The following is a 24006-nucleotide window of genomic DNA, read 5'->3' on the forward strand; positions in this document are numbered from 1 at the left end:
TCATGAGCTGACGCTCAGGTAATTATTACCTGCCGGGCTCTGTTTCAAGCTCAATCCTTGTGTTGTTGAGATCCTCAGAGAAGCCCTATAAGGCAGGTACTACCATTGCTGCCATTTACAGGTGAGCAGGTGAGGAAGTGGAGGCACAAAGAGGTTAAGTAACTCACTTAGGGCCAGTGAGCAGACAAGAACTAAAGCAGGGCAGGCGGTAGAAAATGAGATGGCTGCAGGTACATGATATTTTATGAGGATCAAACAAGATTATTTAGCTGAAAGCTAACTTAATATAGTGCCGGCTTCACTTTAATATCATAAGGTCCATATCTCTTCGTGCATTTATTCATTTCCTACATAGTCTGCATCTAACTCTAAAAAGGTTTTAAGGCCGCTCCGCACCAGGCATATAAGTACTCAGGGAATGTGAATTCCTTGTCCCCTCTTCCGCTTTGAGTTAAGAAGACGCCTCTCTTGCCTGTTGCTGACAGCGTGTGGGGTGGCATTCCCAGCTCATCCCACATGAGGTGGGGCACTGAGGCAATGGGCTGCCAACAAGTGAGTTTTGACGTCACAGCTTGAGGCTCGAGCAGGTGGGGCCCCACCCGCAGAATGCCCGGGAGCAGTGGGGCCCCAGCGTGGTCCTGAGTGAGCCCTTGCCCACTAAGTGCCTCTGGGATAAACTCCGGTGTGGCGTATTCAGCCCTCATTTTGTATCCTGGGAGCTGACTCTCTGCCGTACACAATACCTGTTAGTCCCCAGCCCCAGGCCAGGCACTGAAACTCCAGAGTATTTGTCTTTCTGGATATCAGTCTAGTGGGAGAAACAGCCACAGATAACCGATAAAATGTGGGACATGTTCAAGTAGAGGCTGGGAACACAGACGAAAGAGTGACCAGCTCCACCTCTGGGAGTAGGGGAAGCTTCCCATCAAAAGGGACATTTGAGTCGGGCCTGGGAAGATGAGTAGGAGTTCAGCAAGCAGAGAGGATAACCATGGAGGAGGAGGGATGATGAGTCCAGGCAAAGGAGCAGAAATGAAAGGCATATTTAGGGAATAGCATGCCGCTCGCTGTGGGTGGGTGGTTAGACATTGTGGGGAGTCTCAGGAGATGGGGCTGGTGAGTGGAGTTGAGGGCCGGCCTCTGGGGCACTTGTTATGTCCTGCCCCCAAGGAGTGACTCCAAGGTCCACAAACCCCAGTGTCTTTAGGTGCCAGGCAGATGAGAGAAGGATAACACATGGCCGACCCCAGAACTCTGTTCTACACTCTGCATTTTAAACATATTGGACCGGCCGGGTGTAGTGGCTCACGCCTGTAATCCCAGCACTTTGGGAGGCTGAGGCGGGCGGTTCACTTGAGATCAGGAGTTCAAGACCAGCCCGGCCAACATGGTGAAACCCCGTCTCTACTAAAAATAAAAAAATTAGCTGGGTGTCGTAGCAGGCACCTGTAATCCCAGCTACTTGGGAGGCTGAGGCAGAAGAATCATTTGAACCCAGGAGGTGGAAGTTGCAGTGAGCCGAGATTGCGCCACTGCACTCCAGCCTGGGCAACAGAGTCTCAAAAGTAAAGAAATAATAAGCATATTGGACCATTCTTCACTTCCATAAAGAATTATTTCTTCTCTTGAAGCACCGCTGTCTATAGCCCCTTCTAAGGACAGGGGCACCGTGTGGATGGCACCACAGAGGGTGGTGAGAAACAGCCACAGACTCTGCCTCAGCCTCAGAACCAGAGAGGCAGAAGGGAGTGGTGGGGCGTGTGGCAAACTCATGGGCTTGGACCCTCTGTGGGAACAAGGGTGAGATGTTCTGGAGAAGCCAGAACGCTGGCCTTTTATGTGAAATCTGCTGACTGTTCAAGGTGGACTCCAGATTGTGAAATATGTTGTCACTCGAGCCAAACAGAACACATTTGTGGGCCACCGGTTTGCAGCCTCTACTTTTGGCTGGCCTCTGCATTAAAGAGCTCTCCTGGAAGGAAGCGGGGCCAGCCCCAGGAGGATTGCTCATGTCGGCAGGTTGATCCACACCTGGAGGCCAGACCAGTACCCCAAAGGCAGGGGGTGGGGCTGCTTCATATTGAGGCTCCAGTCAGAAGGGGCTCTGGAGGGTCTGTGGGCACACCCCCACACCCTTGTCCTGGGGCCTCTTTCCTCTTCCCTGTAGGCTGGTCTCCCTTCGTCAGTGCCCACCACCCTTAACAGTTTGCATTTCTGTTGTTTCTTCCAGTCTCCATCTGCTGCTGCCTCTTCATCCTCTTCCTCTTCCTCTCGGAGCTCACCGGATTTATAACGACAGAAGTGTAAGTCATACTTTCCCGATGGGGCATTCCAGGATGTTCTGGGACCCCAGACAAGAAGAGGGAGGGGTCTTTGGCCAGGTTTGGTGCCTCACACCTGTAATCCCAACACTTTGGGAGGCCGAGGCGGGCGGATCACCTGAGGTCAGGAGTTGGAGACCAGCCTGGCCAACATGCTGATACCCTGTCTACACTAAAAATACAAAAATTAGCTGGGCGTGGTGGCGGGCACCTATAATCCCAGCTACTGGGGAGGCTGAGGCAGGAGAATTGCTTGACCCTGGGAGGCAGAGGTTGCAGTGAACCAAGAGTGCGCCACTGCACTCCAGCCTGAGTGACAAAGCAAGACCCTGTTTCAAAAAAAAAAAAAAAAAAAAAAGAGAGAGAGAGAGGAGTCTTAAAAAGGAGAGCAAGTTCCAAACCTTCCAACTTCTGTCTCCAAGCCTGTGGCATCGGTTGCTCTTCTGTTTCTTAAAAGGACTTTAAAGTGAGAGCAAAAGTGAATATTGCCTTGTTAAAGCTGAAGGGAACATTTTGGTTCCATTCCGTGGGGGTTCTCCTGGGCTCAAAGATGAACAGGAATAATTTGCTCATCTCTGCCATCCCTTTGTTTGGCCAGTGGGCTTTTTTTCCCTCTGAATCATCACAGGGTCATTTGATGTGAGAGCCGAAGAGTTCAGTGAAACTAATGGGTACAGCTTCCTACCGGAGGGGGCGAGGTTGCTGACATCAGCGCCCGGCCCCCTGGACTAACCCCCTTCCCATTTCTCAGGCCCACACTTGGTGAGGAATCGGTGCAGGCTTCCTGGCAGTGGCTGACGCAGAGTTAATCCATTCCTGATTCCTAGAATTATCTGTTGTCTGGATAACCTAGTAAACGCTCTGGGGTGTGTGTAACAGAATGCCATTAGAATTATGCAGTCACGACCTCATCGGACGCCCCTCTGTGATGGAATTAGACCCGGGAGCTTCCTGCCTTTGGCACTGGCTTGAGGCTTCAAAGCCTCTTCGTTTCTGTGTTTACAGCCCGGAAAGTCATCACGGAGCTGGGCCCTGGCCACCCACTCTCCTGCTCAGCACTGGAATTTTCTTTTTCACTAATGGGATTTCTTGGTTTCCTTTGCCTCCACTCAGCCACAAGACAATAGGAAACTAAATACATAGCTGCTTAGCCCAAGAAGACTCTCATTATACAAGCATTACCACCTTTAGTTCTCAAACAGCCTCAGGAGGGAGCTGCCCCCTCTTTACAAAGAGGAAATTGAGGCCCAGGGAGGTGGAGGGACCTGCCCACAGCCATACAGTTAGGAGCTGGCTCCCAGCCCTGCCTGTCTCCCTAGCCCACGTGTGTTTGACCAGCACACTGAAAGGCCTATGAGACAGGAGGGCTGGTCTCACCTTGTTTCTGGGTATACCTTTCAGCCCTCCCCTGGCATGGGAGAGTTTGCCTTTCCTGGTCACTCTGATCCTGTTTTAACCCTGATGGTGCCAAAGCCCAGGGGACCTTTTACAGTGGTGGGAAGAGTACAAGATAAGGCATTGGGAGACCCAGGGCCAGGTCTCTGCTTAATTACTACTTTGCTGTGTGACCCTATGCAAGTTGCCGAACCCCTCTGGGTCTCAGTATTGGTAGCCAAATGAAGGAGAGTAGACCAGAGTCAGAGCTCCCTTCCAGCTCTGGGAGAGGTTGGTCTGCTTCCCAAGACATGACCCTGTGGCCATGCAGGGTTCGAAGAAGGGCTTTTATTCCCCCCAGGCCTCTAATGGGAGATGGCCATGTCCAAGTCAAGCATCTTCCCCTCTGTACAACTCAGTCACTGGACATCTTAGGATCACCCTATCATGAATCAGAGCTCGAAGCAGGGAGAGCGGCAAGAGGTTGAGACTTGCTGATGTTATGAGGTACCTGTTGTATGCCAGGCACCCACTGGCCTCTGCAGGCTGTACCCCACCCTCTAGGAGGGGACCTGCTTGGCTTGGCAGGCCTGTCATGTTCTGAGCAAGGTGACAGAGGCACACATGTGTCATCTGCTGAGACCAGGCACCAGGCAGGTGGCTTTATGTGCTGTGGGCAGGACACCAGCAGGTGCAAAGGGCCTCAGGCAGGGATGACCTGGTGTATGTGAAGGCAGGAAGAAGGCCAATCAGCCAGGACAAAGTGAGCAAGCGGAGAGGGTAGGAGGTAGAGCAGGCAGGACGGAGAGGGGCCAGGCCTTCTGAGCTGCCAGGGAGAATTGGGAGTTACTTCTTCTTTTTTTTTTTTTTTTTTTTTTTTGAGACGGAGTCTCGCTCTGTCGCCCAGGCTGTAGTGCAGTGGCGTGATCTCGGCTCACTGCAAGCTCCGCCTCCCGAGTTCAAGAGATTCTCGTGCTTTAGCCTCCTGAGTAGCTGGAATTACAGGCGAGCGCCACCATGTCCAGCTAATTTTTGTATTTTTAGTAGAGGCAGCGTTTCACCATTTTGGTGAGGCTGGTCTCGAACTCCTGACCTCAAATGATCCACCCGCCTCAGCCTGTAATCCCAGGCTGGGATTACAGGCGTAAGCCACTGCACCCGGCCTGGGACTCGCTTCTTGATGATGAGCTCGTGGAGCCCAGGAATGGACCTGCACACTCACTGCTCTGTGGCTCCACACATGGAGGAGCTGAAAACGCCAGTGGTAGACACAGTCAACAAGCAAACAAAACTAGACTATATCGATCAGGGGCAAGTACTCCAAAGACAAGAACTAAAGCAGGGCAGGAGGTAGAAAATGAGATGGCTGCAGGTACATGACATTTTATGAGGATCAAACAAGATTATTTAGCTGAAAGCTAACTTAATATAGTGCCGGCTATACTTTAATATCATAAGGTCCGTATCTCTTCGTGCATTTATTCATTTCCTACATAGTCTGCATCTAACTCTAAAAAGGTTTTAAGGCCGCTCCGCACCAGGCATATAAGTACTCAGGGAATGTGAATTCCTTGTCCCCTCTTCCGCTTTGAGTTAAGAAGACGCCTCTCTTGCCTGCGGCTGACAGCGTGTGGGGTGGCATTCCCAGCTCATCCCACATGAGGTGGGGCACTGAGGCAATGGGCTGCCAACAAGTGAGTTTTGACGTCACAGCTTGAGGCTCGAGCAGGTGGGGCCCCACCCGCAGAATGCCCGGGAGCACTGGGGAAGGGCCCTTCCAGCAAGCCCAGACAACTCATGCAGCTTCCCAAGGGCAGGGCTGCTTCTTTCTGAAGAGCACAGTGTGTTCCCACTGCTCCCCATTCTCCTGTGCCAGGACTTCCTCTCCCTCTCTCCCAGCGGCACCCCGGATGCTCTGATCCCACCGAGTCCCTGGAGAGGTACAAAGCTTAGGGATGAGGGGAGGAAGGGGGCCAGGCGCAGTGGCGCACACCTGTAATCCCAGCACTTTGAAAAGCCAAGGCCAGAGGATCACTTGAGCCCAGGAGTTGGAGACCAGCCTGGACAACACAGTGAGATCCTGTCTCTGCAAAAAAATTTTAAAAACATTAGTTGGCCGTGGACACACACACCTGTAGTCCCAGCTACTTGGGAGGCTGAGGTGGGAGGATCACTTGAGCTCAAGAGATCCAGGCTGCAGTGAGCCATGATTGCGCCACGGCACTCCAGCCTGGGAGACAGAGCGAGACCCTATCTCAAAAAAAAAAAACAAAACATGAGGACATTTTTTGAGCATTTGCCTTGAGTCCAACCCTGTGCTAAGTCAGCGGCTGGAGAGAGGGAGGGAGGCAGAGATGAATAGAGAGATCTGTCCGGAGCTGAGGCCAGATGCTCCAGCTATGAAGATGCAGTGACCCTAATGTCCCCTTCCCTCCTGACTAAGGTATAGGAGTTGCCCGAAGGGCCTCCGCAGGATGAGCCCTAAGACTTACAGAGCAATCGAGAGGAGAAAGCATCACATCTTTGGGGTCTTCCAGTTGTCAGAAGCTTGTGACCCCCAGGAAGCCCTACAGGTTTGGGAACAACTGAAGGTCACGGTTCTCGTTTTCTGGGTGGCTGGCCCTCTGTGGCAGGTTTGTGGCCACAGTGGGGTCAGTGCCCCCTCCCGCCACCATGAGATTGTAACTTAAGGAAATGAGGTCACCGTTGGTTGGATCAACATGGCTCCAGCCCCAGCCTGTGGTTATCAGTGACATAAGACGCTTATTCTGGCCTGGGCCTGGTGGGGGGTGAGGGGGAGGCACATTTGTTTGGGTGGTTGGGCTCCAACCTGGCTTTGGACAGGCCGTTAATTATCCTTGGGAAAGAGGCCCCACAGAGTGTTCTGAAACTCCGTGTTTTCAGGGAGCAGGCCCCTCCTCAGGCAACCTGGCCACAGAATGTTCCAGCCTCTGACTGCTCTGAATAATTATTAACCTCATGAGGATTTATACTAATAAAATATAGTAACTGGAACTCTCCATTGATAGTTTATAATGTAATATAACTCATGGTACCTTCCATACTATAACTCATGGATTTATCGTGTGCATGCCAACACCTAGGTCAGCACTTTATTTTTATTTTTATTTTTTGTTTGTTTGTTTTTTGAAACAGGGCCTCATTCTGTTGCCCGGGCTGGAGGGCAGTGGCTCAATTATGGCTTAATGTAGCCTCGACCTCCAGGGCGATCCTTCTGCCTCAGCCTCCCAAGTAGCTGGGACTATAGGCATGAGCCACCATGCCTGGCTAATTTTTTAATTCTTTGTAGAGACAGGGGTCTCCCTGTATGTTACCCAGGCTGGTCTCAAACTTCTGGGCTCAAGCAATTCTCCCACCTTGGCCTCCCAAAGTGCTGGGATTATAGGCGTGCAGGCTGCCCCCGGCAGGTCAGCACTTCATGATGGTCATCTCATTGGTCATCGCAGAACCCCTTGAGGCAACTACTACTGTTCACCCCATGTTACAGCTGGGGAAACTGAGGCACCAGGCGGCCAAAACCACATGAAGCAGTAAGTGGTGTAACTGGAGTCAAACACGGGTCTGTGATGCTAAAGCCCAGACTCAGCACCTCCCCTCTGTTGTACCCCACTTCCCTGGCCCCAGCGTTTCAGGGCCCCAGCCTCATGGGAGCCACTGCTTTTTGATCAGAATGGTTGACTGGAGGACTTGGGTGCACCCTTCTAGGGTGAGGTGGCCAAACAGGCAGATGGAAGCCTGGGAGGTGGGAGTTGGAGGTCACCTGGAGGTCACGGTGTTCTCACAGGCTCCCCGTAGGAGGCCCGGAGTGGGGAGCAGTGGCTTAACCAGGAGGAGGAGCTGGAAGTCTCCAGGTTGCCTGCCTTGAGCCTGGGTTGTGAGCCAGGCTGGGTAGAGGGCCCCAGGCATCCCATTAAGGAGCATGAAGGACATTGCTCTTAGCAATAAGAGGCCTGAGGGCGTCTGAGTGTGGAGTGACGGGTTTATGTCTCAGACAGCTCACCCCTTGTGAAGATGGGTTTGGTGTGGGGCCACCCAGAGGCCAAAGCCCTGGTGGGAGCTGGGGGATGACCCAAGTCAGAGGGGCCGAGGGTGCTGGGACTTTGGCTTTGGAGCAGGGGTGGGCAGAACCCGGTGACTGGCTGTCGAGGGATGTATTTTAGACATCCACCTGGTTGGTAATAGATGCACATACTTCTACCTGGACGACTCAGGATTTGAAACTCAGGGTTCCGGAGCGCGTGCTTGCAGAATCTCCATCCCTCCCTCCACCCCACCCCAAGCCCTTGCGGCAGGCCTCACCGCCGCCTAAGTTTCCATTCGATCAAATTTTGAAGCATAGAGGTCAGAGACTTCAGGCAGGAATCTGAACTATTTAAGGGCTCTTCAAAAAGCAAATAAAATTGTTTTGTATAGATGTCATCGAACTCATGCCTCAGACTAGAATTTCAAGGCCCTCCACCACATTCCATTTACACTCCCCCCACCCACACCTCCCCAGGCCCTTGCGTACCTCTCCCTACAAGGCCACTGTCCACCCACACCCCCCACCCTCCCACGCACTCGCCTGACTCCCTGACGCCATCTGGCGTCCCCCACCTGGAATGTGCTCCCGACTGCTCCACCAGCGCGTGCCTTCCCTGCATCCTGGGAGTGCTGCTGAGGACTCCCTCCTCCACTCAGGCTCATTCCACCGAAGTTTGTGAGCACACGCTCTGTGCTGAGGCTCAGGGAGCCCTCGTCCTGGGGGTGTTGATGGGAGTGGGAGAGGCTTGTGGGACAGACGCAACTGGACCCCTAAGCACCCCTGTACCCTGCAGGCACCTGGGCCCTGGTGGGAGGGGGCACACCTGAAGATTATGAAAAAGGACTAGGATGCCTGCATCACACGTCCACTGAGGGCCACCGGCCCCTCAGCTTTTCACCGATTCCCATCCCATCCAGGCAGTGCAATGCCTTGGAAAGAGCATGGGCTCTGGGCCCCCTGTCCCTGGGCTCGGATCCTGCCTCTGCCTCCTCTTGGTCCTATGATCTTGGCCAGCCAGCTGTGCTCCTCTGAGCCTGGTTTCATCGACGTGAAGGGAGAACAGTACCCTTATTAAACACTGGATCAACTCCTTGAGCATCGATATTAATAATAATGATAAAAACCGTGGACATTTATTGAGCACTTACTGTTTACTAAGACCACACTTAGCATTGCTCTTGTTCTCATTTGATCTTCTCAGCAACCCCATAGCAACCCCTATGATTGTCCCCATTTTACATCTGGGGAAACTGATGGATGGAAAGCCCCTTGCCCAAGTCAATCAGCCAAGAGGTGGCAGAGCCAGGATTCGAACCCTGGTAGCCTAGGCTTCGAACCCTGGTAGCCTAGGCTTCCCCTGCACTGCTGTATTTTCTTTACCAAGAAGGGTGTGGAATCGGCCCTCAAGAGAGAGATGAGTCTCACACATACACACACACACACACACATTGACTCACACTAACATACACATACTCACTCACTCTCCTGCCCTGGGGCAGCCAACAGCTTGACCTGGCAGTCGTCCAGCAGCCCTGTGAAGTAGACGGAATCTTTATCCTTATTTTCCTCTTTTTCTCTCCTTTCCTCTCTCCTTCCTTCCTTTCCTTTCTTATTTTCTTATTTTAGTGAGGTATGTGTAACTTACATACAGCAAAGCATACAAATATTAAGGTAGAGGCCCGATGAATTTTCACCTGTGTTTACACATGTAACCATCACTCTGATGAAGACATAATACACTCTATCACCAAAGAAGGGTCCCTTGAGCCCCTCCCAGTCAGTAGCCCCCACCACTATTATTCTGACTTCCATTGCCATAGATTAATTTTGCTGATTTTCGAACCGATTGAAAGCTTTTCCAGTTTTACAGATGAGGAAACTGAGGCTCAGAGAGGTGAAGCAGTGTGTCCTAGGTCTCCCAGCTCCTCAGTGGCAGAGCCAGGAGGTGAGCCCACACCGGTCTGCCACTGCCTCCATAGGCCTTCCCACTGCCCACACTGGTGACAGGGGAGTCAGGCCCATGGAAGTCCTCAAACCACAATGAATCCACAAAAAACATTTCCTTTTCTTCCAGGTGGGTTGATTTGTGGCAGCCCGTTGGCCTTTTAAAATCAGTTCAGCCCTAGCCAATGAAGTTAGTTAGCCTTGGCAGGCTCCTGCCGTGGGGTGGTTGTGGGTGAGCTCGTGGCGCTGGCTGGGGTGGCAGGAAGCCAGCAGTCCTGGAACATTTGCCTTGGACACGAAGGCAGCTTTATTGACCTCATCAGGCGGCCCAGGTGATTGAATTGTGTTTATCCCACAGCCTGGGGCCCTCCAGGAAGGAGCCTGGGAGCAGCCAGTTCTGGCCTTACATAACCAGCCTGGCCAGAGCTCCTCAGGCCGTCCCTGCCCAGCACCGCCGCCCCCTTGTTCTGGGTGGCCCTCTAGCCCTGCAGAGCCTGTTCTCTGCTTATTCTGGTTAGGAAGACAGGGACCCACGCCTGGGAGAGGCTTCTTGGGGCCTTGTGGGTGAGCTCACCTTGGCGCCACACCCGGGATTCACTTTGCTCTTGGCTGAGGTCACCTCCAGAGGGTTGCCAGTGGATGACATCATCCCACAATCCCTCAGTGCTGTGCGGAGGCCCAGCCTCGCCAGGTGGGAAAGGTGAGTTGCTTCAAGGAAGAGTCTCAGGCGGCTTCCTGGCTGGGAAGAGAAGCCCAGGCTCTCCTTAGTTGACTGTGTGTTAATCACCCAGCAATTTCATTACTCAACAGCTCTCCAGAGTTGCACATTACAGCTGGGGTGGAAATTGGGTGCTGAAGGCCAGGCAGAGCATTTGGCTGTGGGGAGGCCGATCCTCCTCGGGCCTGTTACCAGCGGGTCTTTGTTCTTAGACCTGGGGTTCTTGGCCTCACGGATTCCAAGGAATGGAACGTTGGGCCATGCGGTGAGTGTTACAGCTCTATTGGAAGCCGTGGGTCACGGAAGACAACTGTGGAACCCAGCGACTAGTGTGCAGCTCATTTAGGACAAACCCGGGCGCTTAGCCACGCAGGAACAATGGCCAGCCTCTAGCCCGATCGGGAGCGGCAATGGGAGCCTCGCTGAATAAGCACAGCGGACACCCTGCCGGATCCAGAGGGGTGGAAGTCAGTGGTGGGTCTGTGACGACTGCGATCAGCACCACGAGCTAAAGCTCAGCTTGAGCCGGAACAAACACGGACCAGAAGAGTGTGTAGTTGCAAGACTTAATAGAGTGAAAACAGAGCTCCCACACGAAGGAGGGACTGAAAGGGGGTTGCCCAATCCAGCTCGAATGCCTGGGTTTGTATCCCCATCATTGTCCCTCCCCCTGTGCTCCCAGGCCATAGCTGATTTGACTTTCTTTACCTCCTGCTTTTAGCCTAATTGGTATTTCAGTGAGTTCCCTTTACTACCTGATTGGTCAGGTGTGAGCTGAGTTACAAGCCCCGTGTTTAAAGGTGGGAGTGGTCACCTTCCCCAGCTAGGGTTAGGAATTCTTATTTGGCCTAGGAAATCCAGCTAGTCCTGTCTCTCATAACCTCCTGGGCTCCTGTTTGCCTCTCTCCCTCCAGCTCCTTTGCTCTTGGTGGCCTCTGATTGGGGCCAACACTACAAGCAAGGTCAAGTGCAGGCCCGTGTCTCCCCTCTCCCATCCTAAGGCTTCCCAGGACCAGGGCCCTCCTTCATTTTCTTCCTTGACCCTGATGCTGAGGAGACGGCTGGGAGGCAGCCTGAGCTGTGGAAAGGCTGGGTTGAGATTCTAGCTCGGCCATTTCCTAGCATGTGACCCCGGGGATGGGACACACCCTCTCCGAGCCTGTTCCCTGGTTTTAAGATGGGGCTCAGGGCATTTCACAGGCGCACATGGGACAGCGTGAATGCACGTAGTAGGCCTCCCCCAGCTTAACGAGTGGAGGCCCATCTGTTGCACTCTTGTCTCTGGGAATATCCTTGTGGGCCCCACAGAGAAGCCCCAGGTGTCTTTTCAGAGCCCACCGTTCCTTGTGAACAGCATCACACCAGGTGCTAGGGGCGCAAAGATGTGGTCTTAGTAAAAACGAAATTCCTTTGCCTTGGTCTGACTCATTCTTTCCCTAAGATGTGGCCATTTACAAAGCTCTCTTGGAGTCTTCATTGCTTAGATAGGGCAGTTCTCTTTTATTTTACAGCCTAGGGACTGGACCCAAGGGGCCTAATAAATGTTTAAAATAACCACAGCCCAGCCACCTGAAGCACTGCCCCCTCCAGCTGCCCCCTAGACCAGGCCTTTAGATTTGGTTCCCTCTGGGTGGGGGGCATTATCTGGGAATCACATGCGGCCATCAGACATCCAGCAGCTACTTGAGGATGCCTCCAAGACACCTGGGCTCAGCACAGCCTCTGGCACTCAGCACCTCTCCCTCCTGCTGCTCCTGTTCCTCTTCCAAGGGCTCTCAGCCCAAAGAATGGGTCCAGGAAGAAACACAGCAGTGTGTCTGCATTCCCCCCTCACCTCACCCTCCTCCGTCCAGTCCCATCCATCAGCAAGTCCCGCCTGCTCTACGTGGGTTCCTACAGCCCTCCTGCTCTCCATTCCCATCCCACCCCATCCAAGGCGCCGCCATCCCCCGCCTGGTCTCCCTCTTGCACAGCAGCCCCTCCAGTGGGTCTTCCTCGCAGCAGCCAGAGGGAGCCCGTGTGAGTGCGAGCCTGACCCCGCGGCTGTGCTCATATCAAGTCTAAAGGCCTCGGCCGGGCACGGTGGCTCATGCCTGTAATCCCAGCACTTTGGGAGGCCGAGGCGGGCAGATCACCTGAGGCCAGGAGTTCAAGACCAGCCTGGCCAACCTGGTGAAACCCCACCTCTACTAAAAATACAAAAATTAGCCAGGCATGGTGGTGCATGCCAGTAGTCCCAGCTACTTGGGAGGCTGAGGGAGGAGAATCGCTTGAACCCGGGAGGCGGAGGTTGCAGTGAGCCGAGATCGCGCCACTGCACTCCAGCCTGAGGGACAGAGCGAGACTCTGTCAAAAAAAAAAAAAAAAAAAAAAAAAGTCTAAAGGCCTCGTGCAGCCTCCTTACACTGCAACCACGGTGACCTTCATTCAGTTCCACAAAGCAGCCATGCCCTCCCCAACCTCCAGGCCTTTGCACATGCTGCCAGGATGATGCCTACGCATCCCCCAGACCTCAATCACACCTCAGAGAGGTCTTCCCAGCCCCTTCTCCCCAAAGGTCAGTGGCCCTGTAGTCCCTGTCACGGCCCCCTGCAGCTTTCTGTCAAGTACTAATCAGCGTTGGAGGTGGCAGCATATTTAGGGGCTGAGTGATGTCTGGTTCTTGTGTCTATAAGCTTGAAGAAGGCAGAGACAGCATCTGTCTGATTCATTGCTGTTTCTGGCTCCTGACAGGTAGTAGGTACTCAAAAAGTATTTGTTGAGCAAATTTGGATTGCTAACAGATGCCAACACTGTGCTGCTGACAGCAAGGTGACATGGCTGTCTGTGGAGCCACCTGCCCCTAAATTTGGCCGATGCGGTTGACAGAATAATGACCCCCTGCCCCCCGTGATGTCTAGGTCCCTGTCCCTGATGTGTGTGGCCGTGTTACCTTGCATTCAAAAGGAACTTTGCAAATGTGATTACATTAAGGATCTTGAGATGGGGAGAGGATCCTGGGTTAGCCAGGTGGACTGGATGAAATCACAAGAGTTCCTGTAAGAGAGAGGTGGAGGCCAGGCACAGTGGCTCACGCCTGTAATCCCAGCACTTTGGGAGGCTGAGGCGAGGGGGAAGGGGGGGGAGGAGGGGGAGGGGGGATGGGGGGTATGGATCACGAGGTCAGGAGTTCGGGACCAGCCTTGCAAATATGGTGAAACCCCATCTCTACTAAAAATACAAAAATTAGCTGGAGTGGTGGCACACACCTGTAGTCACAGCTACTCGGGAGGCTGAGGCAGAAGAATTGCTTGAACCTGGGAGGTGGAGATTGGAGTGAGCCGAGATCGCGCCACTGCACTCCAGCCTGGGTAACAGAGTGAGACTCTGTCTCAAAAAATAAAAAAAGAGAGAGGTGGAGGTCAGAGAAGGGGGAAGCTGCTGGCTTTGGAACTGGGAGAAGGAGCCACAAGCCTAGGCAGCGCCTAGAAGCTGAAAAAGGCAAGAAAATGCATTCTCCCAAGAACACAGCCCGTTTTAGACTTCTGACCTCCAAAAGCGTAAGACAATAAATGTGTGTTGGTTTAAGCCATTCCCGTTGTGATAATTTGTTACAGCAGCCACAGGAAATTAATACAGCGGTCAAGTCGTTTCTCAGAACCGGTTCTGCCCCTACGGATGAGCATCAGGGAATTCCTGGCTTCCCAGCTCGGGGGAGGGGACCTCAAGAGAGGAGGCTGTAAGGTCCTCTGTGCCTGTTGGTGCCAGGCCCTGATCCCTTATAAGACCCCTATTTCTCATTTTAGTGTTCAGACCACCTTATTTGTAGTGGGTGGTGTTATCCCCACTTAACAGGTGTGTTCGGAGGTGAGCATAGGAAGTGCCAGAACCAGAATTTGAACTTGAATCGGTCTGACTCTGAAAGATATGCTCTTACCACTGTGCTATCCCACCCCACCCCTTCCCTTTCCTGAGCCCCAGCCCTCCCCTCTTTTTTTTTTTGAGACGGAGTTTCACTCTTGTTGCCCAGGCTGGAGTGCAGTGGCGCAATCTCGGCTCACTGCAACCTCAGCCTCCTGGGTTCGTGATTTTCAACCTCCCAAGTAGCTGGGATTTCAGGCATGCGCCACCACGCCCAGCTAATTTTGTATTTTTAGTAGAGATGAGGTTTCACCATGTTGGTCAGGCTAGTCTTGAACTCCTGACCTCAGGTGACCCACCCACCTTGGCCTCCCAAAGTGCTGGGATAACAGGCGTGAGCCGCTGCGCCCAGCCCAGCCCTCCTGTCCTGAGAGGTAAGGCTGCACTTGAAGAGTGCAGCCTAGACCCGTGCCTGAGGGCACAGGAGGTGCAGGCTCTGCCCAGATGGAGTCTGGGTTATCTAAGTTGTGGTCACCAAGTGAAGTGGTCCCCGGCTGTCCCCTGCAGCTGAGATCTTTGCTGCCATCTCAACAAAGGTTCCTATACTTGTCTTTCCCCTAGTGTGAACGAGCTCTATGTCGATGACCCAGACAAGGACAGCGGTGGCAAGATCGACGTCAGTCTGAACATCAGTTTACCCAATCTGCACTGCGAGTGTGAGTACTCCACGCAGCCCCTCCCTCCAGCAGGACACCTCCTTAGGGCAAATGTGTGTGCAGAAATGGCAAGATCTCCAGGACAAGCCAAGCCAACATATGGTTCTCCCCACTCTTTTTTGGAGGAGAATATAATTGAGTATGCATGCACTTGGAGGTTTTCTGGCATAATAAACACAAGACACTACTCATAGGGGTTAACCCTGGAGAGCAGCTGATTTGGTGCAGGGAGGTGGGGTGTTTCCTAGGGTCATGTTACAGCTTCGCAGCAGAGCCTGAGAGTCTCATGCAAGTGACTTGTTGAGGGGAGGAAGCTGTAAGGGAGTTAGGGACGCAGGATAGGGCAGTACGACAGGATAAGCAAAGATGTGTGTTCAGCTGAAGTCCAAACTCAGCCTGATCTCACAGGATGCTGTGGGGTGTGAATGACACCATAGCATTTGTCACACCCAATAGCAATGGGACCAGGCTGTTATTATCCATGTCATTGGGTAATGGCTGCAGAGTGGTGTGCGTGGCGGGGGTCATATCACCTCCCAAGCATCTCAAGCGAGAAGACCTCCGGTCAGCCAAGAGCATTCATCTGGAGAAGGGCGCAGCTCTGAGTCATTGGCAGCTGACACCTAGAGAAGCTGGAGCGGTCCACCATCCGTGAGAGAGTGCAGGACAGGGCTCAAGAGCATCTGCGACAGTGAAGGGCTGAGAGATTCCCTTTTTGACTTCACACCTATTTTGTTTTAACCAAAAGAATGAATTACTTCTTTTTTTTTTTTTTTTTTTTGAGACGGAGTTTCACTCCTGTCACCCAGGCTGGAGTGCAATGGCACGATCTCGGCTCACTGCAACCTCTGCTTCCTGGGTTCAAGCGATTCTTCTGCCTCAGCCTCCCGAGTAGCTGGGATTACAGGTGTGCACCACCATGCCAAGCTAATTTTTGTATTTTTAGTAGAGACGGGGTTTCACCATGTTGGCCAGGCTGGTCTCGAACTCCTGACCTCAGGTGATCCACCCACCTCAGCCTCCCAAAGTGCTAAGATTACAGGCATGAGCCACCGTGCCTGGCCCAGAATGAATTACTTCTACAAAACAAAACTCATTTGAAGTCTGATTTGGAGTCAGATCCTGGCTCCTTTGCTGGCTAAAACTGTGACCTTGGCTAGGGTGACCTCTCCGAGCCTCAGGTTCGTCATCTGCAAAATGGGCTTAGTAATGTCTGTTGTCTGAGGTTCTTGGGAGAATCTAATGCCATGGTCCCTAGACTTGTCAGCGAGTGGACTGGGCGCCCTCTCCTGGACTGGGGTTCCAGCCGTCCCTCTGCCCAGCCTGGCACAGAGCCTGCTGCAGGCCCTTCTCTCCCCACCCCCTCTTCCTGTTAAAGGACACAGCTGAGAGAACACTGGGTGCATCTCCGGCCAGAGATAGGAAGAGTCTCAGCCCTGTCATTGCTTTTGGTGAGATTTACGTCACAATTTTGAATCCTCGCTGGGCCCCAAGCCAGGGAACCTGTTGAAATAGGTCGGTCTTATTTTTTGTTATTTTTTTTCTTTCACTTAGAAAAATAATTCATCTGGCAGATTCTCATTCAGGAGTGACTGTATCTCTGGAACAAGGAAATTCTTAGTCAGACCAGAGGACTGGGACAAGTGTGGTAGGAAAGGGAAGAGATGTGGTTCCAGGAGGGGCCAGGCAACCTCCACCCTGTTCCCTGCCATGCCCTGCTGGATCTGTGGGGCTATAACCTGAACCCCCAACCCCCTCACCCCTGTTACAGCCCAGCATTCTGGCTTTTCTTTAAAAGAACTTCACATTTTTATTATAGGAAAAAACACATGCTCATCATTATACTTCTGGAAAACACAGGGAAGCAAAAGAGATCACCCATAACTCTGCCACCTGACAGCAGTGTTGGTGACATTTTGACATCATTCTGTCCAGCTGGCCTTCCTTTCTGTGTTTCTGAACATAGCTGAGATCGTCCTGCATGTATGATCTCATATCCTGCTTTTAAAAATAATATTCTTCATTATACAACTAATAGAATATATTTTAATCTTAAAAAAGACATACATTCAAAAATACAAAAATAATATGTTTTTTAAAAAGCAAAAGTACCCCTCCCCTGTCCCCCTTCTTGTCCCAGCATGCCATCTTCCCCAAAGGACACCTCTGCTAGCAGGTGGGGCCCCCGTTCCCCACCCCTACATGTGTGTGCGTGTCTGTGAACATATATTGGGTTTGGGGTTGTTTTTGTTGTTATTGTTTTTTCTTTTTACATAATTAATTGGGACCCTACCATATGTGAACCTTCTGGAGTTTCTTTTTTTTTTTCTAGCTAGTGTCTTGGAGCTGTTCTCATATTACTCATAATATGAGTAAAATAATAACAGCTGCCATTTATTCCATTCTTCCAGGCCAGGCCCTGTCCTGCGTCCTTTGGCTATATTAAATCCACTGGGATTTGAGGTGTCTTAGCAGAATGGCTGAAGGGTGTGGGCTCAGAAGCAAATCCACCTGGATTTCATTCCAGGCTCTGCTGTTTCCTAGCGGTGAGGTCTCTGTGCCTCAGTTGCCCTAGATGTAGAATGGGACTGATAATATTATCTTCCCCACAGGGGTGTTTAAATGGTGTTTTTTTTGTTTTGTTTTGTTTTGTTTCGAGACAGAGTCTCACACTGTCACCCAGGCTGGAGTGCGATGACGCTATCTTAGTTCACTGCAACCTCCGCCTCCCGGGTTCAAGCCATTCTCCTTCCTCAGCCTCCTGAGTAGCTGGGATTACAGGTGCCCGCCACCATGCCCGGCTAATTTTTTGTATTTTTAGTAGAGATGGGGTTTCACTACATTGGCCAGGTTGGTCTCAAACTCCTGACCTCGTGATCCACCCGCCTCAGCCTCCCAAAGTGCTGGGATTACAGGCGTGAGCCACCGCGCCCAGCCAAGAAGGTGTGTTCTTACATAAAAGGCACTTAGAAGAGAGTCTAGCACATAGTAAGTGCTATTTTACTTTTCTTTTCTTTCTTTCTTTCTTTCTTTTTTTTTTTTTTTTTTGAGATAGAGTTTTTCTCTGTTGCCCAGGCTGGAGTACAGTGGCATGATCTCAGCTCACTGCAACCTCCACCTCCCGGGTTCAAGCGATTGTCCTGCCTCAGCCTCCCGAGTAGCTGGGATTACAGGCACCTGCCACCACGCCCAGCTAATGTTTTGTGGTTTTAGTAGAGATGGGGTTCGCCATATTGGCCAGGCTGGTCTCGAACTGCTGGCCTCAAGTTATCTGCCCACCTTGGCCTCCCAAAGTGCTGCAATTACCGGCGTGAGCCACTGTGCCCAGTCCTGTTTTACTTTTCTTTAACCCTCACAACAAGCCTGTGATAGGAGAGGAAACTGAGGCACAGAGATTAGGCAACCTGCTTGAGGTCTCAGCGCTAGTAACTCAGCCACTGATCTACTCCGAGCCTCCTCCACGCACCTGCATTTAGCCCATTCTTTGTACCTGCCGCATGGCACTGGGAAGAGGGCTGTTCCACTGGCTCCAGTGACAAGCAGTTGAATTGCTTCCAATTGCCACTATTTCAGATAAGCTTGCCTGAGCAGCTTTGCACACACATCTGGACACACATTGTGGATCTAGAGGACAGGCTGCCAACATTGGAACTGCTGAGTGAAAAGCGGACCTGCTTGTGTTTTCTCTAAACTTCACATTATACCATTGGCATTTCCCGTGTCGTGTGGACCCGTGAGAGTCATTTCGAATGGCTCCAGCACGTTCCCTTCTATGGATGGATCCTCACTTCTCTGTCCTCATCGAGGAACACAGAGTTGTTCCCAATTTTCCCTTTTAAGGTTGTCCCTCTTTAAAATTGCTTCCAGCTGTTCTTCCTCTGTATGGCACCTCCTTTCTAGCGCTCCTGCCAGGGAAATTCCTACATTTCCGTAGTTCACAGGGATCATCTCACCACTGGCTACTTGGACCATCTCTGGGGATGCAGTTGGCATTGGCCTGCCCATTTTACAGATGGGGAAGCCATCTGAGTCACAGTGAGGTGACAGAGGGCAGGGCCTATCTTTTCCCTTTGTGCATCCCTGGTGCTTATCATAGGGCTAGTAGCATAGGTGATGGGTAAAGGAATGTGTGAATGAATGAATAAGTGAATGATGGATGAATGGATGGGGGGCCTGAGCCTATTCACCCCATAAACCCAAAAACTCTCTGAAGGCCAGGAACGGTGGCCTACACCTGTAATCCCAGCACTTTGGGAGGCTGAGGCAGGTGGATCACCTGAGGTCAGAAGTTCAAGACCAGCCTGGCCAACATGGTGAAACCCCGTCTCTACTGAAAATACAAAAAAAATTTTTTTGTATAGGCGGGCACCTATATTCCCAGCTACTTGGGAGGCTGAGGCAGGAGAATTGCTTAAACGCAGGAGGCAGAGGTTGCAGTGAGTCGAGATCCTGCCATTGCACACCAGCCTGGACAACAGAGCGAGACTCTGTCTCAAAAAAAAAAACAAAAAAACAAAGACTATCTGAGATACAAGAGCTAACATTTATTAAGCACTTTCCACCTAGCGTTCATCAGACCCTAAGCATTTTCTACATCTATGAACTATTTGATCCCCATAATCTTTCAAGGAAGGTTCAATTATGGTCAACCCCCATCTTACAGAGAAAGAAACTGAGGCATCCAGAGGTTAAGTACCTGAGGCAGGACCCAGATTCAGAGGACCAGTATGGCAGACCCCAGGGTGGCCCCAGGACCCCTACTATGCACTGCTCCCCTCGGCCTCACATTTAGCAGAGTCATTGCCCTGTCCCCTGTAGTCTTTGGACCCCAGACCATGAGCTCCTGGAGGTCCCCAGCCCGGCCTGCCCCTGGAATGGATGAATGAAGGCTCCCAGAGAGAACAGGCTGGCCCCCATCCTCCCGCGTCTCTGGGTTTGTGACTGCTGTCTCCCTTTGGCTCCTGCAGTGGTCGGGCTTGACATTCAGGATGAGATGGGCAGGCACGAAGTGGGCCACATCGACAACTCCATGAAGATCCCGCTGAACAATGGGGCAGGCTGCCGCTTCGAGGGGCAGTTCAGCATCAACAAGGTATGGAAGCTCTGCCTCAGCCCTTTCTACCTGCTCCCCTTTCCTGCTGTCTCCCCGCTCCCTGGAAACTGGTTGTGGAGGCACTCACTCGACCTGACCCCAACACAGGCCCCAGCAAGCGAGGGTTCGTGTCCAGCTGCCTGGCCGTTCCTGCTGAGAATCTGGATGGGTGGTCCAGGCTCCCTGGGGTTTTAAGCCCCTGATGGCTGGTTCAGGAAGGAGCTACTCTTCTCTCCAATGAGGGAGACAATGATGAGAAGACCTGAGGATTTGCAGCCCCCAGCCCTGGGTTCAAGTCCCAGCTCTACCCCTTCTTGGCCTCTACAAGTCACTTGACCCATCTTAGGCTGAGGGTGTGATGGCGATAATAGTATCACGATACCACCCACTTCACAAAGTTTGTGTGGGGATTAAATGAGCTAATGCAGATTCATTCATTCAGAAAAATTTTTGAATGAGCACGTTCTGTGTTCCAGGGTCGGTGATAGGCTCTGGGGCAGCGTTCCTGGGCTGGTGGGGCTCCCATTCTGGTGGAGGGAGACAGTCTACAAACCAGAAAGCATCAGGGATGCTAAGTGCAGTGATGAGGAATAAAGCCAAGGGGAGTGAGATGAGGTGGGCTTGAAAGTACCTTGTCTGCTCAGAAGGACCATTCAAGGTTCACTGTTGTTTTGTCCTCAGAACCAGGAGCTTCAGATGCTAAGTCAAGTGGGTGAACGCAGTGCCCTTGGGAGGGCCGAGGCACCCGGTGGCAGCTGGCAGGGTTTTGCTCAGCACGTGCCGGCCTTCCTCGAAGCTCGGTACTGTCACAGTGGAGCCTCTCAACAACGCTGTGAGGCAGCACCATTTGACAGGTTAGGATGCTGGGGCCCAGAGAGGTTAAGTGTCTTGCCCGAGGTCACACAGCTATCCGCATGTCCCACAACTCCCCTTCCCAGCCCCAGCCAAACTGAGCCACTGGCCACTCCTGGCTTCTCCTTGTCCCTCCTGCAGCCTCTGCTCAGAACGCCCTTCCTCCAGACCCTGACACCTGAGTTGGGGTTGCAAAGTCACTGGCCACATCCAGCCCAAAGATAAATTTTGTTTGTCCAGTATAGCATTTAACTGCATCAGAACCAGTATGAAAAGATCAGGAATCCAGATTTCTGGCTTTTAAAAGTCAGAGGCTCTCACTACGTTGGGTCCGTGTTCCCGCTATGACAATGACCTGGCACCAATGGGCAGTGTTCCCCTTTAGAGAGGGTGTGTGCTGTCCCTTCCCACAGTCCCTGGCAGGCGGCTGGAAGGCCAGGCCTGGTCATCTGTCAAGCAGGGTGGACTTCTTACGTGACAGTTCAGGGCTCCCTTAAGTGCTAAAGCAGAAGCTGCAAGGCTTTCTTAAGGTTTCGAGTGTTGCTGGGAGAAATCTGCTGCATGTTGTGGGTTAAAGGGAGTCTCGCACCAGCCCAGGCCCTCAGGAGGAGGAGATACCAGGAGGCAGGGATGCTGGGGGTCGTGGTTCACTGGGGGCTCTCTCTGCCCATGAGCTGCCACACAGCACCTTTGCCATGCCCCGTAATTTGGATTTTATGGTGGTTGTGATGGAAAGCCATTTGAGGGTTTTGAACAGGGAGGCAATGTAATCAGATTTATGCCTTAGAACTGGACTATCCAATAGGTTGCCACCAGCCACATAAGGCTATTTAAATTAATTCAAATTAAATAAAATGTACAATTCAGTCACTCATTCTCATCAACCACATTTCAAGTGCTCAAAGCCACGTGCTGGCTAGGGGCCACAGCGTTAGATAGTGCAGAGAGAAAGCACTTCCATCGCTGAGGAAAGTTCTGCTGGACCGCACACCCTTAGAAGGATGGCTCTGGTGGCCGGGCGCGGTGGCTCAAACCTGTAATCCCAGCACTTTGGGAGGCCGAGGTGGGTGGATCACGAGGTCAGGAGATCGAGACCATCCCGGCCAACATGGTGAAACCCTGCCTCTACTAAAAATACCAAAAAAACCAAAATTATCCGGGCGTGGTGGCAGGCACCTGTAGTCCCAGCTACTCAGGAGGCTGAGGCGGGAGAATGGCATGAACCCGGGAGGTGGAGCTTGCAGTGAGCCAAGATCGCACCGCTGCACTCCAGTCTGGGTGACAGAGTGAGACTCCATCTCAAAACAAACAAAAAAAGGATGGGGCTGGGCTGGAGAGGGTGGCAGGCAGTGGTTGTGGCAGTGGAGCTGGGGAGATGTGGTCGGATTAGGGAGGTAGAATCAATAAGACTCAATGAAGAATCGGATGTGGGGGTAAGGGCACATGTGGAAGCAAAGAAACCTTTGACATCTTTGTCTTGACAACCGGGTGGTCCTGTTTCTAGACATGGAAGCTTAGAAAAGCCTGGATTCTGTGGGAAGTAGGTAGGGCTGGGCATTGGTCATTCCACTCTGGTTTCCTTTGGGGTTCCCATTAGGTGTCTACAGGGAGAGGTGAAATTGGAAGTTGGAGGTGTGGAGAGTTCAGGAGAGGGTTCTGGACCACAGATGTTGAGGTGGGAGTCATCAGTGAATAGATGATGTTGGAAGTCATGGGTCCTCAGAGTGGGGGCTCCTTAAGCCTCCAGGCCAGCAGCATCAGCATCACCTGGGAGATTGTTAGGAATGCAGATTCTCAGGCCCCCCTAAGACCCACCGACTCTGTGCTAGAACAAGCGCCCCTCAGAGATTCTGATGCCACTGAAGTTTGAGGAGCATTGGTTTAAGCAAGATTACCTACGGAGAGGCTGTAGATCCGTGTTCTAAACCTGGGGTCCACAGACACCCCCAAGAAGAGCGGATTGAATGCAAGAGATCTATGAAGTTGGATGGGGGAAAAATTGACATCTTTATTTTTGCTAAACTCGATCTAAAGTTTAGCATTTCCATCTGCGATGAACGTAGGCCACAAACCACAATAGTATTAGCAGTGCCTGGGACCTCCTCAACAACAGAAATTGCCGATATTTATAGCACGTTACAGTTGTTGCAGATAATTTCCAGAGACTGTTTATATGCACCACTGTTTTAAAATTACGGTGATTGGCCAGGTGCAGTGGCTCACACCTGTAATCCCAGCGCTTTGGGAGGCCAAGGTGGGTGGATCACTTGAGGAGTTCAAGACCAGCCTGGTCAACATGTCAAAACCCTGTATCTACAAAAAAATACAAAAGTTAACCAAGCCTATGCTTGTAGTCACAGCTACTCAGGAGGCCGAGGTGGGAGGGTCTTCTGAGCCCAGGGAGGTAGAGGCTTCAGTGAGCTGAGATCGCACCACCACACTCCAGCCTGGGTGACAGAGTGAAACCCTTAATCAATCAGTCAATAAAAATTACAGTAATTATTAGACCCACCACTAGGTCATCTTATTTGATGCATCAGTAAAGCAGCATATTCAAATGTGGATTTTTAAATATTTTAATTACTATTTAAATATCTCTTTACTTTGTAATCCTATGCATTTTACGCATTAAAACATTTTAAGCATTTAAAACGTAGGTATCATTAGACTGGCAAAGGATCATCCGTGGCACCAAAAGCCTTAAGAACCTAAGGTCTGGAGAGAATTGCAGTTTGAGGACTGAGTTCTGGCGCCCCCCCCCCAGTCACTTGGAGGTGGGGAGATGCGGGGGTAACAAAAGGTGCAAGAAGGGGCAGTCGGACAGGAAGGAGGAAGCAAAGGCTGGGCGGAGCCTGCAGCCTGGAAAAGAACATATGTATAGATATCAAAGAGCAGGGCTGGCGCTGCCAGGCTCAGGAAGGCAGGGTTGGAATGGACGGTGATCTAAGTGCTGCAGAGAGTGCTCCAGAAAACGCTGATGATGAGGAGAGAAGGGGCGGCTGCAGGAGCCACGTCCTTACGAAGCAATGGGAGCCAGATGCAGGCCACAGTTGGGGGTTTAAGGCCTTGGGGAGGTTCACAGTGCCGGCAGGCAGGTCGGGGGA

At 52.0% G+C, this 24006-nt stretch overlaps 1 protein-coding gene across 3 annotated transcripts in view; it reads left to right on the top strand.

Annotated features, from left to right (window-relative positions):
* ERGIC1 (endoplasmic reticulum-golgi intermediate compartment 1) overlaps window positions 1-24006 on the top strand; it is a 117918-nt gene that overhangs the window by 60771 nt on the left and 33141 nt on the right. For 2 of the 3 annotated variants that reach the window (XM_016954211.4, XM_063810859.1), the window contains exons 3-5: window positions 2231-2303; window positions 14864-14958; window positions 19926-20050. In XM_016954211.4, coding sequence (XP_016809700.1) covers window positions 2231-2303; window positions 14864-14958; window positions 19926-20050 — 293 coding nt within the window. Of the gene's footprint in view, window positions 1-2230; window positions 2304-14863; window positions 14959-19925; window positions 20051-20731; window positions 23214-24006 lie in introns of those variants that run through there. The other variant, XM_063810858.1, reaches the window with a different exon arrangement.

This window comes from Pan troglodytes, chromosome 4 (genome assembly GCF_028858775.2).
Source record: "Pan troglodytes isolate AG18354 chromosome 4, NHGRI_mPanTro3-v2.0_pri, whole genome shotgun sequence".
Classification (NCBI taxonomy): domain Eukaryota; kingdom Metazoa; phylum Chordata; class Mammalia; order Primates; family Hominidae; genus Pan; species Pan troglodytes.